Source organism: Marmota marmota, unplaced genomic scaffold, assembly GCF_001458135.2.
Source record: "Marmota marmota marmota unplaced genomic scaffold, marMar, whole genome shotgun sequence".
NCBI lineage: Eukaryota > Metazoa > Chordata > Mammalia > Rodentia > Sciuridae > Marmota > Marmota marmota.
Window position 1 is genome coordinate 7,627,005 of NW_025999880.1, and position 26,067 is coordinate 7,653,071.

Genomic DNA, 26,067 nt, shown 5'->3' on the forward strand with positions numbered 1-26,067 from the left:
TTAGTCATTGAAAAAAAAAAAAAAAAAAAAAAATTATGAGCAGTTATCTTCACTGGTATCAAATGACCAAGATCCCCATCTAATGGTGATTTGTCTCAGCAGAACACAGGGTTCTCAGCGTCCCTTGGAACATAGCCAAGTCCAATGGACATATCAACTCTAACTCTCTACAATGCATTCCACAAAATGCTACAAATAATTAGATGTTTAAAATATTTCTATTTAAAGTGTTAGCATAACAGTTAAGTGTTTAAATTGCTCCATTCACTTCACATGCCTGGCCATAACTATGTACTGGAGATGAGATGGAAAGCAAAGTCTACCCTGAAGACATTACTAAAACCCTGTTGTTGGAGGGCCTTGCAAGAATAGGTAGGAAACAGGTAAACAAGACAGGAGGGATAGGCATTTTATGACACATTTAGTAATGTTACACTCACAGTCACACACACAGATGTGCACATATCCCACAACCAAACATTATTAAAGAATGACTAAAGAGTAAATTCTTATTCCTTTACTTAAAAATATGCCAACTGTTTATCAAGTTTGGTGAGTCATAATAGGGGGAAAAGTTTAGGTCAGCAAAAATCAACAGAAAACTTAGCTTTACTTCAGTGTATAAATCTTTCCTCCTACAATCTTATCAAACCAGTTTTTATCCCATTTAATTAGAAACGTCATCAGAGGAAGAATCTGTACATTACACATATGGTGTTTGAGTAAGACTTGAAAATTGATATTTGCAGAGACATGCTAGTTAATAATTTCTAAAACTAGTTCTTAGATGAAAAACAGACAGTATAAAAGAGAAAGGAATAAAAATATCTTCTGCCAGAAATTATAGTAAATATTAACTTGATGAAATTACTGAAATGCCATAAAACTGAAATTGCCATCATTCAGGATTGTACTAATATACTGTTCCATAAATACTCTTGTCTGTTAGATTCTGAATTTTCACCAACATAATATTCTACATTTTTTGGGGAGTTTTTTGCTAGTCTTCTTCATGAAAATGGTATCTTAAGTTAACCTGAGTAAGGCTAAGCTTCTTTTCTCCTTTACGCTTTAAGAACCATTTAATATCTCCTTTCATGTGAACCATCTAGCATTTTGCCAATTTTTCTATTCATTGGTAATTTTTTTTTTGAGTTCAGTTTCTTAAATTCCAGGAAGATTTCTCCTCTATCTGCACTAAGAATTGCAAGTATTTTCCCCACCTCCTTTTGTTCTTGGTTATGACGCTGTTATGAAAAAGTTTGTGGCTAAATACATTAGTCTTCTATGATTTCTGCGTTTAAGATCAAATTAGAAATTCCTTGTCCACTCCAAAGTTAACAAATCTCATATTTTTCTTCTGGTATTTTTATACTTTAATTTAAAAATATGATCCATATGGAATCTATCCTACCGTATGATCTAAAGTATCGATCTGACTATTATAATTCCTCCCTGGAAAATCACCTATTGTCATAACCACATTTATTAAACAACCCATCTTTTCTCCACTGATATGAGATGGACACTTTATAGCATACCAAATCTTATTAAGTATTTGGGTTTACTTCCATAATTCTTATTCTGGTTAGTCAATATATTCATGTTCCAAAACTGATCTGTTTCAATTACTAAGACTTTGTCCATCCAAATCCCACATGGGCAGTGAAAATGGGGTTCCCCTCCATGGAGCGGGCTGGCTGAGAAATAAAAGCTAGGAAAAATAGAATGACCAAAAAACCACAGGACACAGAAAATAATTTCAAAAGCAGAGGGTGGGACCAGCAGATGAGAAGGATCGATCGAGCTTCTAGCCTAATGGCAAAATGGAGCCTGTGCCTGATTTATTCATACTGGGAAACATCAAAGGCCTTCCACAGAATGCTCTTCACTAAAAAGGGTTAAGGCTGGGCTGTTCAGTTCTCAATCTGCCATCTCCAGAGCTATTATGAGGTATCTTCTTAGCAGATTAGAGATAAAGGTCATGTGCATTGGGCAATCTATTGCTGTAGAAGAGCCACGGATAGTTCTAGTTCGGATAGTTAGCAATGCCAAACCTAAATCTCCCTGGCTACCATACTGAGAGAAGATACTCATGTAATTTCACAGTGGTTTTCTACAGCATTGTAATGTTTCTATATCTAGTGAAACCAATCTCCTCTTGTTTTCTAAACAAGTTTCCCTAGTTAGTTTTAGCTGTTTATTTTTACACATAACCATCAAAATCTCCCTACCTTGGTTAAAAAGTAAAATAATGCTATTTATTAAGAAATCACATTAAAATTGATTAATCACAAATTGAGACAGTATTAGTATCTATATTTTGATGTTATTTTTAAGTCTTCTTATCCAAGAACTTGGTATGTCTTTCCATTTGTTCAAATATTCTGTGACCTTCTATAGAGTTTTAAAGTTATCTTCACATCCATCTTGTACATTTCTAAGTTAATTCCTAGATACTTTCTCTTTTTTGTTGTTGTTAATTTAATGCCTTTTAAAATACATTAATTTGTAAATAACAAAAGCTATTTTTGTAAAGCTTTAGGTACAGTTATCTTCTAGAAAAAAATTTCCTTTCTATTCGAAATTCTACAATGTGATTAAATGTTTTCATTTTTAAATGTTGCTAATAAACTAGAAGAAGAAAAGACAGGCACTATTCATGTTAGATTTTCATTGTAAACTGTGCGTCTGCATTATATTAATTTATAACCAAGTACATCTTAACACCTCAACACAGTCTTTATCATAAACTAAATTTATTCAGCTTTCGTTACAAAGATTAAAACAATTCATCTTCAATAGACTCATAAGAGCTTTGTAAGCAAGAACATTCCCATCCTTCCTTGACAAAGTACTTTCATATATACTTCAAAGTATGCCACAAGCTGTGAGGTCAAGGAGTTCTGATGTCTTTTAATAGTCTGTCTCTACAAAGATTACAAGAGGAAAGGAAAGAACATGGTGTGATACCAGTCATGGAGAAATTTGCTGGTTTAGTATGAAGCCCATTCTCTTCATAATAATAATAACAATAACATAAATAACTTTAATTGGACATAGAGGTATATGCCTATTATTCCAGCTACTCCGGAGGCCAAGACAGGAGGACTGTAAATTTGAGGCTGGCCTAGGCAATTTAGCAAGACTATGTCTCAAAATTAAATTAAAACAAGGGCTGGGCATGTAGGTCAGAAATAGTTCTATTCTTAAGCTCATAAGAAAATGATTGCTAAGAAGCCCCTGGCCATGTAGAGGTCTCTGAAGATCCACCAGACTATCTGATCAACTGGTTGGAAATCTTTAGTTGATACTGCAAGTGAGGGCTTATGCTTATATTGCTAGGGAACAAAAGGAAAGGAAGGAGCTCAAGGAAGCCTCTCAGAAGAGAGCACTGTTACCTTGTCCAAGGACATAGAGGAGAGATTGTTTTTAAAGGTTTACACATTATATAAAGTAACCCACCTCCAACTGGAGGGCACACCTTGACTTATGTTCAAACAGGAAGATATAGTTAAGGTCAGAAGTGCCCAAGGAAGGCAGGTGAATATGGCTTGTCAATTATCCCTTGAAAATGAAAATTTGGCACATTTAATAATTATGAAAAATAAAAAAAGAGGGTTAGAACAAATGATAAAACAAAAACATTTTAAATAGTAGTGGTGATAAATCCAAATCTAGAACATGTGTATAAAAGGAAAGATATTTTCTTAAAGGTAAGTAATTTTTTTACTATTTATTTTTTTACTTGTAGTTGGATACAATACCTTTATTTCACTTATTTATTTTTATGTGGTGCTGAGGATCAAACCCAGGGTCTAGCATGTGCGAGGCGAGCGCGCTACCACTGAGCCACAACCCCAGCCCAAAGGTAAGTAATTTTTAATACCCTATGGGTCAGCAAGAGGTGACTGAACAAATATATGAAAATATTTGTCAGTACATCAATATCATCATAGAATAGTTAGTAATTATAACATATTTGTCCTTCCTTTTTGATATGTAGCATTTAAAATTAGCTCTTTCCAGTTATGTCTTCTTTATATCATTCTTTTTTTCTCCATTTGCTAAGATATTGACAAATTTTACATTTTGTAAAAGATGTAAAGGTGTTTCCCAAACAAAACTGGAAATACCCTTAAAAATTTTCTTATAATTACTCCTGTGTATGCAAATTGATAAGCAGTAAAAATAAATAAACCACACCTTTTTTCCTGCTATAATTTAAGAAACACTCAAAGCACAGAAAGTCATAGTACAAGAGGCATTTAACTTTCTTTTCTTCTGAAATTAGCCATTTATAGTCTGTTCAAAAAGAAAAACTGGGAATTTTTCCTGCCACTGATTATGTATTTGGAAGTGCACTGCAGCCAAAGATGCTACTCTAGAGGTCTGAGTTCCATTTCTGCTGACCCCTACCCATGTGGTTTTCAGCAGTCAATTATCCTGCCCCCAACCCCAGTCTCTCCATAAATAGAATGACAAAATTATTCATAAAATGAAATATAAAGCTTCTTTTGGGCTCTGTGAAAATAAAAAACATTCATAAGGGGAGAATTTTTGAAATGTACATGCACTCTATGGTCAGAGTGATCCTTGCCTAGGATATGGTAGCTTACAGTCAGGTCATATGGGTGGGAATACACCAAAAGGGGAAAAAATACTAGTGTAATGATGTTTTATATTAAAATCATTTCAAGAGAGGACGAGGGCATGATGATGCTAGCTACTTAATAAATAATCTGTACAGATTCTGTGACTAGACTGGCAAGACAGAAATGCCTGCTATATATTGATTCACTAAAGCTAATATTAAAAATGTCACTATTTTTTTGTTGTAAAATTGATCTTCAATTCAGTATTATACTGGAAGAGACATAAAAATAATAGCATTTAGAAGCAGTGGCAACTTGTATACTTTATCACAGCAAAGATTCTTCCAGATAAAATATCAGCTGTGCACACAACTCTAGGGTTGCTTAACACTGGCAAAATCAGGAATGGGCTAAACTTTAGTTAAATGATCTTTTTTAAATGACAAGAAAGTTCCAAAAGATTAGACAGAGTTATTTTACTGTCTCCTTTATTCTGTATCCAAAGGAAATATTTCCTTTGCTAGTTCCTTTCCTTTTCTTGAATTGAAGCAGTTCTGGAATCTTGAGGATGGACGCCTACAAATCCGCTTGTACACACAACCCAGCGTTGTGGGTAACACTGGAAAACTCCTCCTAAGAAGGAGTTTTCAGGTCTTCAAGTATGAGATCTTCATCAGCACAACAGCTTACTACTCTTGGAAGTTTCCTTAGACTACCTGATTGCTCCTGAATGCATGTTTTTATACATGCATTTATCCACCAAACATTTATTTATCACAATTACATACAGGCATTATACATTAAGTTATTTTATTGTTGTTGTTGCTATTTGGTACCAGTGATTGAACCTAGGAGTGCTTTACCATTGAGCTACATCCCTAGGTGTTTTCAGCTTTTATTTGGAGACAGGGTCTTGCTAAGTTACTACGGGTCTGGCTAAGTTGCTGAGACTGGTCTCAACTTGCCATATCCTGCCTTAGCCTTTCTAGTCACTGAGATTACAGGAGTGTGCTACCATACCTCGATCTTGATATTAAATCTGTGTGATAATATGGTGAACAAATCAAAATCTCTGTTCTTAGGGCATTTGCATTCTAGTGGTAGGAGAAAATCGATTAAAAAAAGAAAAAATGAAATGAACTAGATTTCAGTTACTGAAAAGTAATATCAAATGTGACCAGGTAGAGGAGGGCAAATTTAAACTGAGTGTTCATTCTATCTAAAACCCAAACAATAAGTCAGCTATGACTGAAGAACAAAGCATTCCAGGCAGTCAAAAGGTCTCACAGCAGCAAAACAAACTTAGGTATTTATAGAACCCAAGGATGTGTAGCTGGAGCATGGTGCATGGGGAGACAGTGGTAGGGATGATGTTGGAGAAGTAGGCAGTGTTTAGATTATCTAGTCATATGGGCCAAGGTACAGTTTAACTTTTGCTTATTCTTATTTCAAAACATATCCTTATTATTCTCAAGAGACCAGATTTTCCTTTTGCCTTATTTCTTACCTTTAGCCTCCTGAATTTGGGCTCTAGTTTTCTGCCTTTGTCTTTAACCTTTCTTATTACAATAGGTAGGCTATGATTTAGCCTGAATCATGTCAGAATGTCTTTCAGTCTACGTGGAATATAACACTGTGTGCCTGCATGTGTGTGTCTTGACCAGGACCAGTTAGTTATATAAACTGCAAAGCCTAATAGCCACCCCCCCCCCCAAAAAAAATGCAAGGCCTCATGTTAAGCAATTATTAAGAATTTCAAGACAGTGGTAGCAAAGAGTTAAAACAAGTGCAAGAGCCCATCTAAGTCCTTTTAAAAGCAGGATCCTGTGTGATTACAAAAGTCTCATATCCAAGAAGGTAACCTTGGTCTTGATAAATGTTTTGTGACTAAATGGATACCTTTTATTAATGATTTCGATTTCCATTTCACATTATCTGTTAACCATATAAACTTATTCAAGATCTTTCAAATAGAGTAGCTCCTCAAAAAAAGGGGCACAAAAGCAGCTGCCAAGAAATAGGAAACAAAGATGACTTTCTGAGGCAACTTCATGGCATTATTGTGCACTAACTGGAAAACAGCGCATGCCCAGCAGTTCTCAAGTAAATTACAGTTCATGTGTTCTTACTATTATTCAAATACTCTACTCTTCCTCCATTATGTACAAGAGTTACAATAAATAGCTACCAAATAAATAGCTGTTTATACTGCTAGAATAATTGTTAGATATTTCACATTTCTGAATGGATCCAGGAGCTTTATTATGCAAACAGTCAAGAAATACAGATCAGTGACTACCATATTAAGATTGAAGTTGCAATTTTCTTATTTTATATTATGCTTTAAAATACTAAAAAAAAGTAACTGCAAATCAAAATTTAAAATTCACATCTTTATAATCAATCCTTAAGTCTTCAGAAAGCCTGAAAACAATCATATAGGAAAACATGACGTGAATATCAAAATGGCTTATATGATAATGTATTTAACCTAATATGTAAAATTGGACACAGCAAAACTAACCAGAAAGAGTTTATAAGGTTGATTATTTTCCACTGAAGAATGATATTGAAAATTAAAGTTGTCAAGTCTTTAATGCCACACCAGACTTTTATATTTTAAATGTGTAATCAACACTTCTACCTGTATAACAGGGTTGGACTAATCTTGCCCCAGGGAGCTCTTATGCCATTCATGGCAGAATCTATTATCTAGCATCACTAATCACAATGATCTGCAATATAATTACGCAACAACACAAGCACACTCCAACTCATAAAAATTGCATACCAGGGTTATGCACTCATTTAAAGCTTTAAAGAAAAACATGCATTTCAGCATCCCCCAGTGCTGCATTATTATTGTACCTATGTGCACTGATAGACCTTTTATTATAATAACTCCTTGGAACCATATGTCAACCTTAGTCTCTGACCTCAATCCTATGTCAACTCTATCTAAACAGTTTGTTCTGACTCAGAAATAATTTCAAAATATGCCATCTTAACGATGGTAATTTTCATTGTTGGACACACACTGATAACTGTTTATACATACAAACTATTTAGTTTTCTCTACTAAGGTCTAGAAGCAATGTCACTCAAATAGCAATAATCACTTCTGGTTCCAAGATTTTGTTTCTAAATACCACTCTCCACTAAAGGAACCAAAATTCCTTGAAGAAATGGCTGACTCCAGGATTAGGATAGGAAAACACAAGGTGAGCCTTGCACATCTTGTGCTGGAAGGGAAGGAAATAACCAAAGAATGTTGGGAACATGTCAAAAGCGGGCATGTATTGGCCAAGTCTAGGAAATTTTGAAATCAGAATAAAAAATGATCATAATGAAATTTAAACCTTGATTAAAATAGAAATTCATGAGTTATTCTGATATAAACAAATAAATGAATAAAAATATATAGAGAAAGGAATTTAACCATACAGTTAAATTCCAACTAATAAACCTGGAAAGAGGAATAACATTAGAAAATTATCATTTGACATCCTAAAGTTAAATTTCGCAAGAGAAAATTTGATTAGGAGCAGAATATTTATACAGTTTCAAAGTTTTATCCCCACAAAATATATTAATTGCTTATTAATAAGTATAAAGTATTTATTAATTAATATTTTAATAGAAAAAATCTGGGAGGCATATCTTAATACATAATGTTAACATCACAGTCATAGAAAAAATTGACATCCTGTGACTTCTGAGGGGCAGCACTTCTATGATGTTCCTGTCAAAGACTCATAAGCCATGACAGTACATCATACACACCCATACTGAGGGGCACTGTATCAAGTAACCAGTCTATATTCTTCAAAAATAGCAAGGTCTTGAAAAATTATGAGACTGAAGAACTATTTCAGATTGAAGAAAACTAAGGAGACATGACATCCAAAAATGAAACAAAACAGGGGACCAGGGTTGTGGCTCTGTGATAGAGCGCTTGCCTAAGACATGTGAGACCCTGAGTTCGATCCTCTGCACCACATAAAAATAAATAAGTAAAATAAAGGTATTGTGTCCAACTACAACTAAAAAGTAAATATTTTTTAAAAAGTGAAAACAAAACAAAAAGGAAGAATCCTTGACTGGATCCTAGAACTAAAGTGGCAATGTTGGGATGAGCAGAGGATTCAAACAAAGTCCATCCAAAGATGCCAGAAACATACACTGGAGAAGAGACCGCCTCTTCAACAAATGGTGCTGGGAAAACTAGAAATCCATATGTAGTAGAATGAATTTTAATCCTTATCTCAAACCCTACATAAAACTCAACTCAAAGTGGACTGAAGATCTAGGTATTAGACCAGAAACCCTGCACCTACTAGAAGAAAATGTAGGCCCAACACTCCAATATATCAGCTCAGAAGATGACTTCCTTAACAAGACTCCTAAGGACAGAAGTAAAATCAATAGTCAATAAATGGGATGGTATCAAAAAAAAGCTTCTTCACAGAAAAGGAAACAATCAAGAGTGTGCAGAGAGAGCCTACAGAACAGGAGAAAATCTTTGCAACCTGCACCTCAGAGGCATCAATTTCCAGGATATACAAAGAACTCAAAAGTTTAACACCAAACAAACAAACAAACAAAAAACCCCAGTAACCCAGTCAACAGATGGGCACACAAACTGAAAAGACGCTTCTCAAAAGAAGAAATATGACTGTTCAACCAATATATGAAAAAAATGTTCAACATCTCTAGCAATTAGAGAAATGCAAATTAAAATTACATTGAGTTTTTATCTCACTCCAACCAGAATGGCAATAATCAAGAATACAAGTAATAAATATTGGCGAGATGTGGGGAAAAGGGTACACTCATATACTATTGGTGGGACGGTAAACTGAAGCAACCAATCTGGAAAGCAGTATGTAGATTCCTCAAAAAACTAAGAATGAAACTACTATTTGACCCAGTTATCCCACTCCTTGGTATACATCCAAAATTAAAATCAACATACTACAGTGACACGTCCACATCAATGCTTATTCACAACAGCTAAGCTATGGAACAAATGTAGATGACCTTGAACAGATGAAAGGATAAAGAAACTGTGATATCTATATTCACAATGGAGTATTACTCAGCCATAAAGAAGAGTGATTTTATGACATTTGCCAGTAAATGGGTGGATCTGGATACTATCATGCTAAGTGAAATAAGCCAATCCCCCAAAAAACAAAGGTTAAATGTTCTTTCTGATATGTGAACACTAACCCACAACAAGGAGAAGGAGAGGAAAGAATATGGTTTAGGGGATTAGACAAAGGGTAATGAAGGGAAGGGAGCAAGGATAGGAATAGGAAAGACAGTAGAATGAATCTGACATAACTTTCCTATGTACATATATGAACACACCACAATGAATCTCAACAATATATACATCCACAAGACTGAGATCCTAATTAGAATAAAATATATTTGATGCTTGTATAAATATATCAAAATAGATTCTACTGTCACGAATAACTAAAACAAACAAATAAAAACAAACAAAAATTCCAACAGAGTCTAAGGACAACACGGTGTTAAGGACTCAATGTATCTGTCCCCCAAAATTCTTAAGTTGAAGCCCTAACCCCAAGTGAAGCTGCATATGAATTGAAGAAGTAATTAAGGTCATAAATGTAGAACCTTGATGGGAAGTGATTAGTGTCCTTTTTAAAAAAAGACATTAGAGAGCTTGCTCACTCCTCTCAATGACGAGAAGACACAGAAAGATGGCAGACTGCTACAAGTGAGGAGAACCCTCACCAGGAACTGAATCTTTCAGCACCTTGATATTGGACTTTAGGCCTCCAGAAATGTGAGAAATAAATCGCTGTAGTTTAAACAACCCCATCTGCAGTAATTTGCTGTTGTAGGTCTAGAAAACTAATATATTAGGTCATTGAATTCATCTGCCATGGAGACAAGAGTTCATTCTTTACCAAATTTTTGCTCAGAATGAAATCCCAGTGTCATTTTCATGATACTGACTATGGTATTTCAATATGGCAGCTCAAGGTGACCACAGATGGTAATACTAGGTTAATATTAACTTCTTCATTTTTATGTCTGTACTATGATTATGAAGGAGAAAGTGTCCTTATAATTAGAAGATACACCTGGAAGTATTAAGTTTACAGTTTTGGAATATCATCTCATATCTTTCAATGGTGCAAAATTTTTAAGAGAATCTAGATAAAGGATATGCTAGAAATTTGTGCACTATTGCTGCAACTTTTATGTATATTTTTTAATTATTTCAAAGTAAAACTGGACGTCCATAGCCCTATGCTTGTCAATAGATGAATGGACTAAGAAAATGTGGTATATATACATAATGGAGTTTTACTCAGCCATTAAGAATGAAATTATGGCATCTGCTAGTAGGATAGAAATATAGAATATCATGCTAAGTGAAATAAACCAGACTCAGAAAATCAAGGGTCAAATGCTTTCTCTCATACGCAGAAGTTAGAACAAAATAAGAAAAAAAAAAGGTGGGGGGGTCAGATATTTCAATGATATAGAGAAAATCAGTGAAGTGGAAGGGGGATCAAGACGGGGTAAGGGGGAGGGTCGGGAAAGGGGAGAAAACGTGAAATTAATTTAACAAAATTACCCTATGTGCATGTACAAATATAACACAGGGAATTCCACATTTATGTGTATGCAGAAATCACAAGTCAAAAGTAAACAGAATAGCAAAAGGAAAATCAGTAGAGGAAGGAAAATGGGAATGGAGGAGAGGAGCAAAAGGGAAGGAGAACAGGGAATGATATTGAGTAAATTAAATTCCAGCATGTATGATTTTGAAAAAATGAACCCAACTACGATGTATATCTATAATGCTCTAATTAAAAAAAACTGAAGGTTGAACTAAATGATGTTTTGCATAGTACATTTGAAATATCAAAAATATTTTGTCATCTAGAAATATTCCATAAACATGAATTGCCCTTTTATATTATCATAAGATTAGATATGTCACATATTTTCTTTTATTAAATGAGAAATATACAAAGACCAACGCCAAAATTTGCTACCAACATTATTGTACCTTGGAAAGGAATAGTTTCATTTCACATTTACAAAAAATAAAGTGAGGTAAAATCAAATAAATAATCTAATACAAAGTCAGTATTATTGACATATTTATATTGCTACCTGGAGCTATGTAGAAGGGGTGTCTGGGTGGAAGGTATGGTTAAGAAGAAATGTATTACTGGCTTCAAGAACATGAATGATTGCATGGTATTTGAGTCTATGCTGCAAAAAAGTTAAAATATGAGGTCTTATCCAAAAGAGCTCACAATCTGCTATAAGAACACCAAGATACATATACGTGAAAAAGATTTTCAAACATTGTCATAACACAATATGAATAAATTTGAAGAATCATAGAATTTTGAAAATTTTAAGTGTACCAAAGTAGAAAGGAGTCAGAAAATAACTGAATTTTATTGGCTCTGCAATTGTGGTCTTAGGACCACAAGTTAATTATTCACTCAAGGTGACAGTCATCACTCAAGGTGACTGTCATCATTCACCTGGACTACCATAATCTTCTAACTGTTCCACTTTCATTCCTGTCCCTTACCCCACCCCAAAGTAACCAATCTCTCTTTTTCAACTGTGCCTCAAATTGGGTCATGTTGTATGCTCCAAACACTCCTAATAGGTTCCCTTGGACATGGCTTAGGAGGCTTTGTATTATTAGGCCTCTGTATAACAACTCTGACCCCATTTTCTTCCTCTCTCCAGCCAGCTTGTCATTGAGCAAGTAGCTCTTTATCATGGTTTCGGACTAGGCTCAAATATCACTTCTTTAGAAAGATCTTATTTGGGCCTTTTTAAAATAAGACCTAATTTTGCTGCCCCTCCTGGGGTCATCACTCTCAAATTAAACTTTATGTCATTTCAGTGTCATCCTTGACTGATTATTATCTGAAATTCCCTTCTTATGTATCTGTAACTTGATTATCTCCTGTGTTCTTCCTAGCAGATTGAAGTGTGTGGACCACAGTAAGAGTGCAACAAATAAATATTGAGTGACAAAGTTTCTCAGGCCTTCAGTTTCTTCATCTATAAAATGGGGATAATTGATTTGTGCTAGCCCTTAGAAATAAAGCCTTTGACTAAGATTCTTACTATGCCTCAGGTACTGGTGAAAAATCACTTTATATACATATTCACATTAATTATGATTATTTCCATTTTAGGAATACGGACACTAAGTTTTCGGTCAAGTTACTGGCCACCTTGAGGGCCCGGTTAAGAATGTGGAAACGCCTAACCTGAGAATCTGAGTTCTGAATCACGATTTTATAATCTGCAGAAAGATGCTTCCTTCTATTTCAGTAAAATCGGCTCTGCAATCTGCTCCCTCTTTGGTCCTAGTTAAGTATTTTGGGACAGCTGAAGAAAGCGTCACATCCCTCTCTCTTTGGTTTTGTTTTTTCCTCCCAAAATGAACATCTCCATTTCTCCCCAATCCCTCCTTTTAAGTGACCCTCATACTCTGGTCACTCCCTTCTGAGCATACTCAGGTTTGCTAAGTCTCTTTCGCTCCAGACGTGGTGACTGTCACTGGGCGAGTGGCAAAGGGACACCACAGCAGCAGAAGCCGATGCCCAGGTGAGAAGTTGCACCTGTTGAGTATCCGAGAGGACTGTGGTTAACACAGAAGGCTTCCTGCGACAAGCGATCTCCGAGCCCAAGTCAAGGGCAGTAAGCCCGGGGACCAGAGCTGGGGCGCCCTAAGCAGAGGTACCGCGGGAGCGCCGGCCGCCAGGTCAAGACAAAGACTGGTGGACTTTAGGAAGGTCAGGGGTACAATCACAGATGATGATAACACTGCACACGGAAGGGCAAACCGCATTTTCCTCAAGATTAAGTTAAAGAGTGCCCTGGAAGGGAGCAAAGTGGGAGGGACAGCCACGAAGGTAAAACGCGAACTTACCGTTAGTCCCGCAAACCGGCCTCCGTAGCTAGACTGCAAGCGTTGCCACCTGAGGAGTCTGGTAGCCAAGGCAGGGGCCGGCTCAACCCAGATACCGCGAGAAGTAACAGGCCTCGCGAGATCGGACCTCTAGTCCCTGACAGGCGGGCGTATTTTCAGGGGGTTATGGGAGCGATCTGGCGTCCGGGATGGAGGCTTGTTGCTTTTTGTGGCTGGCGATGGAGCCACCCTGGGTCCCCGACTGGGGCTGCGGGGAGGGTAGAGCCGTTCCTTAGCCTGGGGTGGAGTGGAACTGGAGGGGCTGAAAGAGGGCTGAGGCGGCTGTGGACATGGGAACGCCGGAGACCGGCCCGGGACCCAGCCGCGCAGTGGCGGCGGCGACCGAAGAGCACAAACCCTTTCACACGAGCGCAGGAGGAGGACTGGAGGCGGCGGAACAAGACGGTGCTCACCTACGTGACCGCGGCCGCCGTGGGCATGCTGGGGGCCTCTTACGCCGCTGTGCCCCTTTATCGGCTCTATTGCCAGGTAGGGGGCGGCGCGATCGCGAGGGTCAAGACAAAGACTGGTGGAGTTTAGGAAGGTCAGGGGTACAATCACAGAGATGATAACACTGCACACGGAAGGGCAAACCGCATTTGGTGCGGGGCAGAACCTCGGAAGCCGCCCCTCTAGAAGAGGCTCATAGTTGGAAGGTTGTCTAAGGTTAGGTCTCAAAGAGGAAACTGGCTCTATCAGTGACTTGTTCAAGGTCACCGAGAAAGTTAGTGGAAAAGCTCAGTAGAACCCTAGTCCCCATAGTGGTTGTTTATTCCACGCAGCAGAGTGGATTTCTCTGATCTCTACCTCGCCACCCAGGAGGACCGAATATGAACCCCCAAACTATCACCTGATTAGTTCATTAGAAGAACCAAATCCAGATCAAGTGTAGATCCTCCTCAAAAACCATCATTGGCTGGAAGGGAGTGATTTTGTCCCCCCAGGGAACTGTTAGCAATGTTTGAAGACCTGTTTGTTACAACCTGGGGTGATATCGGGTTGAGTGGTACTGGCATACAAGTGGGTAGAGGCTAGAGATGCTGCCAAATATCCAACAGTGCACAGGACACCCTCACTTTCCCCCCAAAATTATCCACCCCCAAATATCAGTACTGGTTAAGAAACCCTGCTCCAAACAGTTGAGAATATTGTATATGTGTCTGTCTGTCTTCACTTGGAATGGTAGGGCAGAAAGGTGAAAAATATTGTAATCCTAAAATCAGGTTGGATGTTAAACAGTGATATGTGATGAACATCTTCTGTTACTTCTGGAATCACAAAAATTTTATAACCAGAAATAAGGGATTATACAAACCACTTAACAGTGTCCTCATTTTATGAGCATGTAAAATGTAATCCAAAGAAAATAAGATTTATTCAATAAGTTGCAAAACTAGACCTGAGCTCAGTACATCTTTTCAATGCTTTTTAATTGTGTGTATATTAAACACTGAACTTAGAAATTTTGAAGAATCTGTGTTCAAAAAGTATATTAAGGAATCTTATATTGAGGGAGGACAAATTAAAGTGACTCTTAGGAAAAGAAGTTACATCTCAAAACTCAAATATTATTATTAGGCAGAAGAATATACTTATCTGTTAAGCAAGGATAATCACTTGCCCTCTGATGCTTCTTTTTTGATTATAGTGCAATTTGATAATGTCACATGGAAGTTAAATGAAGCTAGGTGACTATAAGTAGCAGAAGATAGTAATATTATATCTTGCTGGGAATCTACCCCTAACCTGAAATTTTGTTTTGTTGTGTTTCCAATATAGTACAGTAAAAGGTAAATTATCTGGAAACCAAAATTCTGATAACCTCAAGCATCAGAAGAATGACAACCAGGGATGCAAGGACTTTTTTTTTTTTTTTTTAAGCATATGAGAAAGTAATAAAGTCAAACAAGAAAATAATCAATGCCAATGAAGTTAAACAAGAAATGTCAGATACATGCCCTGTGATAGGCTGATTCAATGGCCAAAGACATCATGTCCTCTAGTTAACTAGTGACATCTACAAAAGTTATATCATGAGAAGAAGTAAACCATACAAAAACTTTAAACTGGCATGGGAAAATACTTAAAATGCTGTAGAAAAGCAGTATATGGAAATAAAACTACAGTGTAATTTTGATATGGAAAAGAACCAGAAAGAAACATGGAAAAGTGGAAATAATAAGTATTTTCATTGAAATGACCAGGTTTGGGGTAAATTTTATTCTAGTGAGTACAAGATACTAATAATAAAGGGAAGTATGTTTAATAAAAGGCTAATCTGGAAATTCTGTGCTCTATTTTCTGTGATAATAGATAATAGTTTTTTTAATTCTAAGAAACTACTTTTCCCAAAGGATTCACTTTTGATCATTCAGATAATCACGACTTTGTTGAAACATACCATATGGATCACTTTAACATAGGCTTTTGACACCTTAAAAATGGGCAAACCATTGGCAGTTATAGGAAATGGTCAGAGATAGTATTTAAACATGGCTCTAGCTGGATTATTGCTTTTAAAATTTTGCTTTGTTCAAGAAATAGATCAACATCTGTATTATTTAACATATTTAGTATCTTTTTTCCTAGACTACTGGACTTGGAGGATCAGCAGTAGCAGGTCATTCATCAGACCAAATTGAAAACATGGTGCCTGTCAAGGATCGAATCATTAAGGTTACCTTTAATGCAGATGTGCATGCAAGTCTCCAGTGGAACTTTAGACCTCAGCAAACAGAAATATATGTAAGTAACTAAAGCAGTCATTAGATTTCAGCAGTAGCAGGTCATTCATCAGACCAAACTGAAAACATGGTGCCTGTCAAGGATCGAATCATTAAGGTACCTTTAATGCAGATGTGCATGCAAGGCTCCAGTGGAACTTTAGACCTCAGCAAACAGAAATATATGTAAGTAACTAAAGCAATCATTAGATTTCTTTTTTCAATGTAAAAACCGTTTCATCTTAAGTTGTCTGACTTATCAAAACTCAATTTAAAAATACTAACAGATTCCATGAATAATTCATGGAATATATTTCATGAAATGGAATTATTCATGGAATTTGTTAGTATTTTGAAATAACTGCTTTTTTTTTTTTCCTTTGTATTGGGTTTGAACCCAGAGAACCTGTACCACTAAGCTACATCCCCATTTCTTTTTAATTTTTTATTCTGATACAGAGTCTCACTGAGTTGCCTAGGCTGGCATCAGCTTCCTGAGTCACTGGGATTATAGGCATGCACCACTATGCCCAGCTGAAATGACTTTTTAATAGTGCTTTGTACTTAATGTAATAGAGCATATACTTTAAAGCTTTCTTAAATGTTAACTAATTGCAACCTTGCAAGGATTTTAACTGAAATTCTCTCAATTGAGGATTAACAAGAAAGACTTAATTTCAACCCTCATTGGAAAACGCTTCTAAATATTAGTACTTGTCCAGTTTAGTTAACCTGACTGAGTATATTCAATGACTAAGGGTTTCATAGGTTATAATTTTGCACTGGTTCATTTATGTGGTAGAAAACAAGGTACAAGATGGTATACTGGTACAAGTAGACAAGACTATCTTTTGGAAATTTTTTATTTTAAGCTTCCCTATTTTCAATGCATTAGCATTTTTTTGGTTTTATTCATTTGAATTTACTTTGATTATAATTTAATTCAAGGTAAGTTTAATGTTAGTATCATTTAAAAAAAAATAATCATGACATTCATGTTTAAGTGTTACAAAGAAGTGAGGCTTGGGCTGTGATATAGTTGGCTTGTCCTTGGACGTATTTTTGAATAATTTGTAGACTGTTGTTTGAAAATCTCAGATATATCTGAGGGTAATACATAACTAATTATACCTAACAATACACTGATTCTTCATTGACATGCAAATAAAATTTGAGACTCAGGTTTGTGGGTAAGATTCACAATTTATTTTGCTGAACCTCAGGTGTGGTGGTCTGAAGAACAGCAAAAATAAGGATTGTAATTTAGTAGGGAAAAAAAGGAGGTATGTGAGATTTAAAGTACTGATAACATGTGTTCTTTAAAACAGGTAGTACCAGGAGAGACTGCACTGGCATTTTATAAAGCTAAGAATCCTACTGACAAACCAATAATTGGAATTTCTACATACAATGTTGTACCATTTGAAGCTGGACAGTATTTCAATAAAATACAGGTAAACAGTGCAAACAAGGAATATAGTAAAGGTACATGAAACTGTTTAGTATGAAACTTACTATAATGTTTTAGTAGATACTTATAATTTCTGAAAACTGTTTCTTATAGACTTCAAGCTACTTTTATCTTCTCTGTTTAAACTGCTATATAAAGACTGATCGTCAAACCAAATTAATATTTTGCTTTTAAGATTAGAATTTCAGTCCTTAAAACAAAACTCAATCTGAGCTTGAAACATGCTGTTAGTCTATCATAGAACTTAAAAGTCAAGAAGTGACTATTCCTTTGTTACAGGTAATAGAAATGTTATTAAACAAATACCTTTCTATAATTTCTAGTGCTTCTGTTTTGAAGAACAAAGGCTTAACCCCCAAGAGGAAGTAGATATGCCAGTATTTTTTTACATTGATCCTGAATTTGCTGAAGATCCAAGAATGGTGAATGTTGATCTTATCACTCTTTCTTATACCTTTTTTGAAGCAAAGGAAGGGCACAAGTTGCCAGTTCCAGGCTATAATTGAAGTAGCAACCAAGTCCTACTTCAGATTTATGATTTTTGAGAAATCATGTATCCTGCCTTCTCAGAAGAGAAATATTCTGTAATGAGATGAAGTGAAGCCTTCTGTTTTGAGCATTTTTTTCTTGCTAACTAATTTATGCCACTTAAAAATAAAAGAATAGTTTCAGCTTTTTACCATAAGAAACCCACATGTTTATATAGACTGTATGACTGTTCACTACCATATTTAAGAATGTGATAATATGAAGAGAAACTGCTTTGTTTCTTACATGTGCAGGCATGAACTTGATCATTGTTCAGCTTAATTCTATAGTTGCTTTTCAAATTATTGGCCCTTCATACACATACACACACACACACACACACACACATACATGCCCACACACGCACAGTTATCTGTATCAGGCTATAGAACAGAACTTTGGAGCATGTTTATTTATCTCCAAAACAGCTATTTTCCTTCAGTGTGAATGGCCATTATTTAAAAAAATTCAAAGGTGAAAGAGAAGTCACTAAGCCCTAAGACGGCTCAAAGATTATATTCTTATTTCAAATTTGACTTTAGTTTCCCTTTAAGGTCTAGGGCTATTTTACATTTGAATATTGAATTACTTTGAAATTGTGACACTATGAAATTGAAATAAAACGTAATATAATGTAATAATAATGTAATATATCTAATTAGACTGCTTGCATTTACTTTCTTAGTTCCAAGCCCCTGAATGTTAAAAGGGAAGGATGGGATTATGAAGATTACTGACATAGAAGTTCTGGGATCAAAACTGTATAAAAAAATAATAATAATAAATTATTTTAAGTTATTTGTCATTGTAATTTATGTAAATGAATACACAATTTATTCTGAATGTTTTCCAGTAGTCTTTGTTCCAAATAGAAATATTAATTATAATAAAAAGGGTAGGGGGCAATAGAAGATAATTTAGCATTATAAAGAATCAAAGAATTATTTTTAAAGAAGTGCAAATTATCTTACATTCAATTTTAGTTAAGTGAAGGCACAAAATGTTCTTCCTGAATAATACATTTAGTTTCTCACATCTATTTAGAATTATTTTGTAGTAATAATAATAAAGTAACAATCTTTATCTACTTTTATCACAGCTGTGTGATTATTTGTTTTCTATATATAGGAAGATGTAGGCAACAGAAGGTACTGCAATTAAACTGGTTGGCCTAAGGACTAAGTAATCGTTCTTCCAAAGTTTTAAGTGAATATTTGCTACAACCACATTCTACTGAAATCTTGATTGGTTGTCATTAATCATGAATATTACTCTGAAATTATTATTCTTCTGTTTATACTTCATTATAGCAGAGAAGAAATGGTCCACTGTGGCTTTCACATGTTGGTAGGTCTTGTCTTCCAGGTCTCAAAGCTGGATAGGATCTACCCTTTAAGAGAGCTAGCCCCTCTGCTGCTAATGAGCTGATTGATCATCCACTTTAACCTAAAACAGAAGAAAATTGGTCATTCTCCATCCTGCCCTCCTTGATAACTCTTGTTTACTTCTTGATAACTCTTTGTCTTTTCTCTACTGGGAGATAGAAGAGCCAGTCAAATAGAGGAATGGTGGTAACCTACTACTTCTGTAGGGGATGGTGTGGCGGGAATACATAATAGGCACCTGATAATCATACATTTATCAGGAAGTAAGTGAGATGACTAATGCAACAAATAGGGAAAAACCAGACCTATTTGGAGGACTAACAATGAATAGGTTTTCTTGGTACCAGTCAATAGGTTTTAACTGCACATTAAAGCCAAACACCTGATTTTAGTGATAGGGAATTTCTATTGATCAAATAATTTTTTTAGCATTAACATTTCAATCCCATAAACCCAACTTCTGCATTCCCTAGTCTCATTGCTTTTTGCTGACAAGATCACAAAGATTGTATTTCCTTAGTGAAAAACAGTTCTTTACAGTTTGAATGATCCAGAGGAATTCCTGTTATTTCATTAACCATAAGCGTAAAACTCAGCCATTACAAAATATAACTACTGAATGCAAAAGGTGATGTTACACTGAAATCAGATGGAATATGGAATGTAATTGAAGTTTTTACCTCAACAGTCACTATGACTTCGAGCTCCTTTGTGGGGATGAACATCTATTTCTTCATAAATAGCTCTGAAACAAAAAAAGTTATCACAGTTAAAGTGTTATATATCAATTCAAAGTATTATGTTGCTTTTTAAACTTCAGCACCATAATTAAATATCTGGGGCTGTTTGGGAAGGTCAGGCATCAATGAATAAAAACAAAGATATCTGTCCTGAAGCTTGAAGTCTAACTTTCTTAAATTCAAGGGTACATGCCTTTTCAAGACCAAATCATTTTTACTTGTGATTTAAAGGAAAAAACATGGCTCAAATTTGGGCTCATTCTTCTTCTTCTTCTTTTTTTTTTTTTAGAAAATCATTCAGCTTCTAATTTAAACCCTTAAAGAAAAAAATGTTGTAACCATGTGTGGAGGCATATGCCTGCAATCCCAACAACTTGGAAGCAGAATCAGGCAGATTGCAATGTCAAGGCCAGCCTGAGAAACTCTGTTAAGACCCTGTCTCGAAAAATAAAGAGCTGAGATATGCTCAGTGGTAGATCACCCCTGGGTTGTGGGTAAAAAAAAAATAGAAATATTAATGTCTAGCTCATTTAATTTCTATGTTTATAATCCAGATTCCTAAGCATCCTTTAGTTTGTAATTATCATCTCTGAACCTTTAATATAATAGTTTTTCTATCCCTCACTTCTTTATGTTTTACATGTCTTTCACTAGAAATATCAATACCCTAAAACATGACACTCATAGAGAGAGTAAAACATGGCTGCAGAAAGTCTAAAAATGAAGCACTATGAAATCAGTCACTTCATGAGGCCTCAGCATGGTCCTGCGATTTACTGTGTTTCTGTAAAGTTTTGTCTTTCGTTTTCTAAGAAATTATTTCAGCCTTCACTCTTGTTATATCTCTGATCTTCAGATCTCTCAGGAAGAAACTGTAAAGTATATTTTTTAGTTGTAGGTGGACACAATACCTTTATTTTATTTTTATGTGGTGCTGAGGATCAAACCCAGTGCCTCATGCATGATAGGTGAGCACTTTACCACTGAGCCACAACCCCAGCCCAGAATCTGTACTTTTTAATAAATTATATGTCTTAATATCAAAAAACTTTCTCATCTTACCATCACTAAATCCTAAGTCTGTTGTCATCTGCACCATTCTCTACTTCCATGATCCTATCTGGCTTCTTAAATACTTCTTACAGTTGTCTTCCCTTCCCGAATCTTCAACCTCACCCTCTATACTAGTATAGATACTTGGTATTCACAAATGCTCTGGTGTCTCCCATTTTACGGGACATCGTACAGTCTATCATCTTATGTCCACTTGCAGTAACCACCTCAGTAATCCTCTAATTGCCAAACCACTTCCTACCATCTCTTCCTAGGTTCTTGCACTTCCTGTCTCTACTTCATCTTGCTTTTTTAATGCACTGAAATCTGGCTTCTGTCCCCATCAACTCACCAAAATGGTTTTAATTAAAATCAATGATTTCCATTGAAATCACCAATGATTTACTTAAATCCATTATCTAGTTTTCAGTTCTCAACCTACTTATCCTCTCAATGTACATCATAATTTTGCACTCACTAATCTTTCCTACAAAATTATTTTCCACTCTGGTACTATGCTCTAAAAAATCTACCATCCTACAAATGTATACACTTGACCAGGAGGAAATCATAAAATAATGGTTGGTGCTTTTAAGAATTTCAAGTGAAAAAGCAAGTTTTACACTGATAATGTTATGATTGGAATCTAAAATAGCCCCCAAAAGCTCATGTATTCAAGACTTAGTCCTCAATGGAGGAGTGTTCAGAGGTGTAGCTTTTGAGAGGCGACAGGGCAGTGACCTCATCAGTGGATTAGTCCATTGATGGATTCATACCCTATAGGGTTTGGGGGGCAGAGGCTTTCTTATAAAAGCATGCTCTCTGCTTCCTGGCTGCCGGGAGGGTAAGCAAATATCGTCTGCCATGCAATTCTGCCATGATGGACTCTCTCAGTATAGACCCCAAAGCCATCAGGCCAAGTGATCACAGACTAAAACTATGAGCCAAAATGTACCTTTTCTCCCTTTAAGTTGTTTGTATCAGGTATTTTGTCACAGCAACAGAAAGCTAACACAAATATCTTATCAAAACATTTTAAGTACATTGTTGTCATGTGTAGTGACTACTAAAAAGTTCTTACATATATACTAGTTTTCTTTTGGATTAGTTCTCAAAGAACAATTAAAATATCCCATTGTTATTGTATCATGTCATCAGTGAAGAGTGCCCTCTCAAGTGAGAGGGAATCTGCCTTTCTGCCAAGATATCTAGGAAGAATGCACATGTTGGTTCTGGTTGTGTATTGATGTTCAGCCCAGCATTTTTATTTTTATGTCAAAAGGCTGAGAGTGATAAAGATCTCTACAAGCAACAGCCACCATAAAACCTCATAAATCTATTTTAATAAGGCCATCAATTTCAGTCAAGACCTAAACAAAGTTAAACGTGTAACCAAGCTGTTAGCTCTGCTATGAAACGAAACCAAGACAAACTAAATTAATCATTTTGTAAATGACTTACTCTGTAGTGACAGCAGGAGCTAAGGGATCAAACTCCATTACCTCATAGTAATTGGGTGGCTGGAGATCATTCTTTGTCATTGCTGTAGGTGAAAAAAGAGACCCTAAACACACATGCTTGTCGAGTAGTACTCATATGTTCTTTTATAATTAATATATTGAACAGTTTTAACTTAGACTTGAAATATAAGATTCTAATAAATACAATCCAAAGTAAAACAGACCATTGTTTTAATAATTGCCCAGTTAAAAAAAAACCCATAAAAGATTTCCAAACCTTAACTAAAGGTCTATTTGCCTTTGTGTTCTACATAAAAATTCAATTTAACACAAGCCTTTTTATAATTTCCTAATGTCAGGCATAATGGTAACAGCCCTGAATTTACTTTAAATAGCTTAAAAATGCAATGAGCTACTCTGATGTCTCCCCTTTATCTATGTTCAATTATCTTTACATCTCTGACATATCATACATTCTCTTTAAGTTTCCTTATATGATGGCAATTACAAGGTCTCAAGTACCTGGATGATTGTTGGGCAAGGAGGGTGGCGTCTGGTTTGACGGTGTTACTGTGGCAGTCTGTAGGCTAACTGGCTGTAGTAATACTGGATTTGAGTGTTCTAGAAACTGAAGAAAGCATAACATGTTCAAACATACACTCCACATTAGGCTTTTTTTGGTTTGGTTTGTTTTAACTCATTAAGCCTTAAGTTTCCTAGGGACAGTGTTCCAAGAACCATGTATACTCAGCTGGATAAATACTAGTAATATTTAACTATTACTTCAGTTTCTAAGGAATTACCACTTACAAGATTTATTACTTTTCTGTCTGTTTTCATGCTCATTGCACTCCATTTCCACAAAAAATATGAAATGTTTAAAAATTATTGCCTTCATAAAACAAGCTGTATTGACTGACTCAGTCTAGATTCTCTGTTGTTTCGCCCTGAATATAAATCTCAGCTTTGAATGGGAAAGAAAAATAAAGTCTCACAGCTACAGAAAGGCACACAGTGATGCTATCAAACCAGGAGTGATAGGATAAAGATTGAACTCTGAATTAGAAATGTATCTTCTTGTAATTTTCTCATTCATTCCACAAATGTGTCCTGGATACTTATTAGCTACCATGCACTATTAATAAAAAAAGTAAAAAAGGCCAAGTCCCCAACCTCAGGCAGCAGATAATAACCAAATGTAAATCCATGTCAGATGGCATATGCTACAGTAAAAAACAGGGTAATGGGAAGAGGAGGCTATGGTGGGATTCAGGCCATGGTCAGCGGATTTCCGACCCTGGAGACATTCAAGCAAAACCCTGACTGGAATGATTATCAAAAAGGATATGAGCTCACGGACTCTGAAGGAGGCCAATATGGTTGGAGTAGAGTGGGCCAAGGTGGGGAGGCAAGAGGTAAGCTGGAGGGTCATATCAGCATCACAGACTTATTGGGCAAAATGGAGGGAGGAAGAAAAATCCTAAGTGAGCTTTGAACAGATAGTGATATGACTTGACTTTTTTTTAAAAAAGGACTGCTCTGTTTTTTGTTTTAGGTCTAGATTGTGAGGTGTGAGGTGCGGTGAGGGTGGGAGGAAGTGCAGGGAGGCAAATGTCAATCCTTAAGTAGCCACTGCAGCATCCTTCTGAAGGAGGCTTCGACTGAGGAACAGAAGTAGAGGTAGCGAGAAGTGGCTGGATAATGGACATATTTTTGAAGATAAAAGGTAAAAAGTTAGAGGTCAAGCACTATTTCCTCAAGGTTTTCTCCCTTTACAACTAGGAGTGGAGTAGCCATTTACTGAGATGGCAAGTGTGTAAAAAGAGCAGGGACTGAGAAGAAATAAAGAGGTGTTGTTAAGTGGAAAGTAGATACATGAGTTCTACATTTAGGGAAAAGTCTGGGCTGGAGATATGAACTTGTAGGTTGTCAAAACTTGAGTGGTTATTTCAAGTAAAAGACCTTGGAGGAATTAATGTCAACAGAAAAATCATTAGCCTAAGCCTGATGTTTCCAATATGAAAAGGCCAAGAGAGGAAGAAATGCCAGCAAAAGAGAAGAAATGGAAGTGATGCAACAGAAGAATTAAAAGTGAGTGTTGTCTGAAAGCCACGTTGCAAAATGAAGGAAGTGATCAACATCATCACATGCTACTAATAAATCAGGCAAGATAAAGACTGAGAATTACAGTTTTTTTTTTTTGTTTTGTTTTATTCAGTGCTGGGATTCAAACCCAGGTCTTTGCATGCTAGGCAAGCATGTCCCCTGAGCTACATCTCTGCCAGGAATTACATCTTTAACCATTTCTCTAACAGGAGCGTGATAACTTGCCTATCTTAGAAAAATTTTAAAGGAAATTAAAAATCCTAACAACAGCTACATCAACACAGTGTAAAGAAATGCTGAACAGAATAGGGAAGTTAATGACCAAGAGTTCTTTTTGGCCACAATACTCTGCTGACTAGTGTGGTGCCACAAAAGGGTCTTGTTACTTACATTATCATATGTGTGACTTGAGGCGTGGTTTTGGTGTGTCCTTTGGGCAAACCTAGGATAGTGTGATAACACAGCATGATTACCCTACAGTGAGAACACAAATGCAAAAAGTAAGATGATTTTCCTGGTCTAAACACAAAACTATCATGTACCTACTGATAACACGTAAGTGGTATTTTACTATAACAATTGCCTTCAGGTTTCAGTGCCTTCCAAATTATGATGCCTAAATATCAAGGACAGCAAAGACACAAAGCATTGTCCCTTTGCAGTATGGTCCCAAAACCTGAGTGTGAAGCACACATCACTAAGAACGGAGCCTTCGGTCTTTCTGTCGGAGTAGCTACCATCCCATCTCCTTGTGAAGGATTAGAAGTGGGTGGAGTAGAGGTTAAGAAGGTAGGTGAGGATTCCAATTCTGGTTAAGGGGGAACAAACACATTTTCCTCCCATTGTCCCTCTGAATGCAAACATGAATTCAAACATTGCTGAACTGTGGTGAATTTATCATTTTTTGTGTTCAGTCACCTGAATGCAATGCAGCCCCAAATGTGAGCATCAGTGAGGACAGAGCTCCACGAGAAAACCCATTTATCAAGAGCAGGCAAAAGAAAT

General features: G+C 36.1%; 3 protein-coding genes across 8 annotated transcripts in view; 1 reads left to right on the top strand and 2 right to left on the bottom strand.

Annotated features, from left to right (window-relative positions):
* The window catches only part of Stxbp4 (syntaxin binding protein 4), a 155,948-nt gene extending 142,373 nt beyond the window's left edge, over positions 1-13,575 (bottom strand). Inside the window, exon 1 of the mRNA XM_048788698.1 lies at positions 13,558-13,575. The gene's annotated coding sequence lies outside the window, so the exon portion shown is untranslated. The remainder of the gene's footprint in view (positions 1-13,557) is intronic.
* A 92-nt stretch (positions 13,576-13,667) lies between these two features.
* Positions 13,668-19,116, top strand: LOC107150427 (cytochrome c oxidase assembly protein COX11, mitochondrial). Of its 2 annotated transcripts, XR_007342427.1 has the most exons (5): positions 13,668-14,085; positions 16,186-16,341; positions 17,648-17,773; positions 18,114-18,639; positions 18,672-19,116. XR_007342427.1 is itself a non-coding variant. In XM_015495457.2 (4 exons), the coding sequence occupies exons 1-4, from the start codon at positions 13,723-13,725 to the stop codon at positions 18,294-18,296; spliced, it is 828 nt and encodes a 275-aa protein (XP_015350943.1). In that variant the 5' UTR covers positions 13,668-13,722; the 3' UTR covers positions 18,297-19,116. The 2 variants fall into 2 exon arrangements, 1 of the variants encoding a protein (XP_015350943.1); XM_015495457.2 differs by having other exon boundaries at positions 18,114-19,116.
* The window catches only part of Tom1l1 (target of myb1 like 1 membrane trafficking protein), a 42,920-nt gene continuing 35,564 nt past the window's right edge, over positions 18,712-26,067 (bottom strand). For 4 of the 5 annotated variants that reach the window (XM_015495454.2, XM_048788719.1, XM_048788720.1 and 1 more), the window contains 5 exons: positions 25,453-25,504; positions 23,479-23,584; positions 22,958-23,039; positions 20,384-20,448; positions 18,712-19,764 (listed from right to left, as the gene is read on the bottom strand). In XM_015495454.2, coding sequence (XP_015350940.1) covers positions 20,385-20,448; positions 22,958-23,039; positions 23,479-23,584; positions 25,453-25,504 — 304 coding nt within the window. In that variant the 3' untranslated portion in view covers positions 18,712-19,764; position 20,384. Of the gene's footprint in view, positions 19,765-20,383; positions 20,449-22,957; positions 23,040-23,478; positions 23,585-25,452; positions 25,537-26,067 lie in introns of those variants that run through there. The other variant, XR_007342424.1, reaches the window with a different exon arrangement.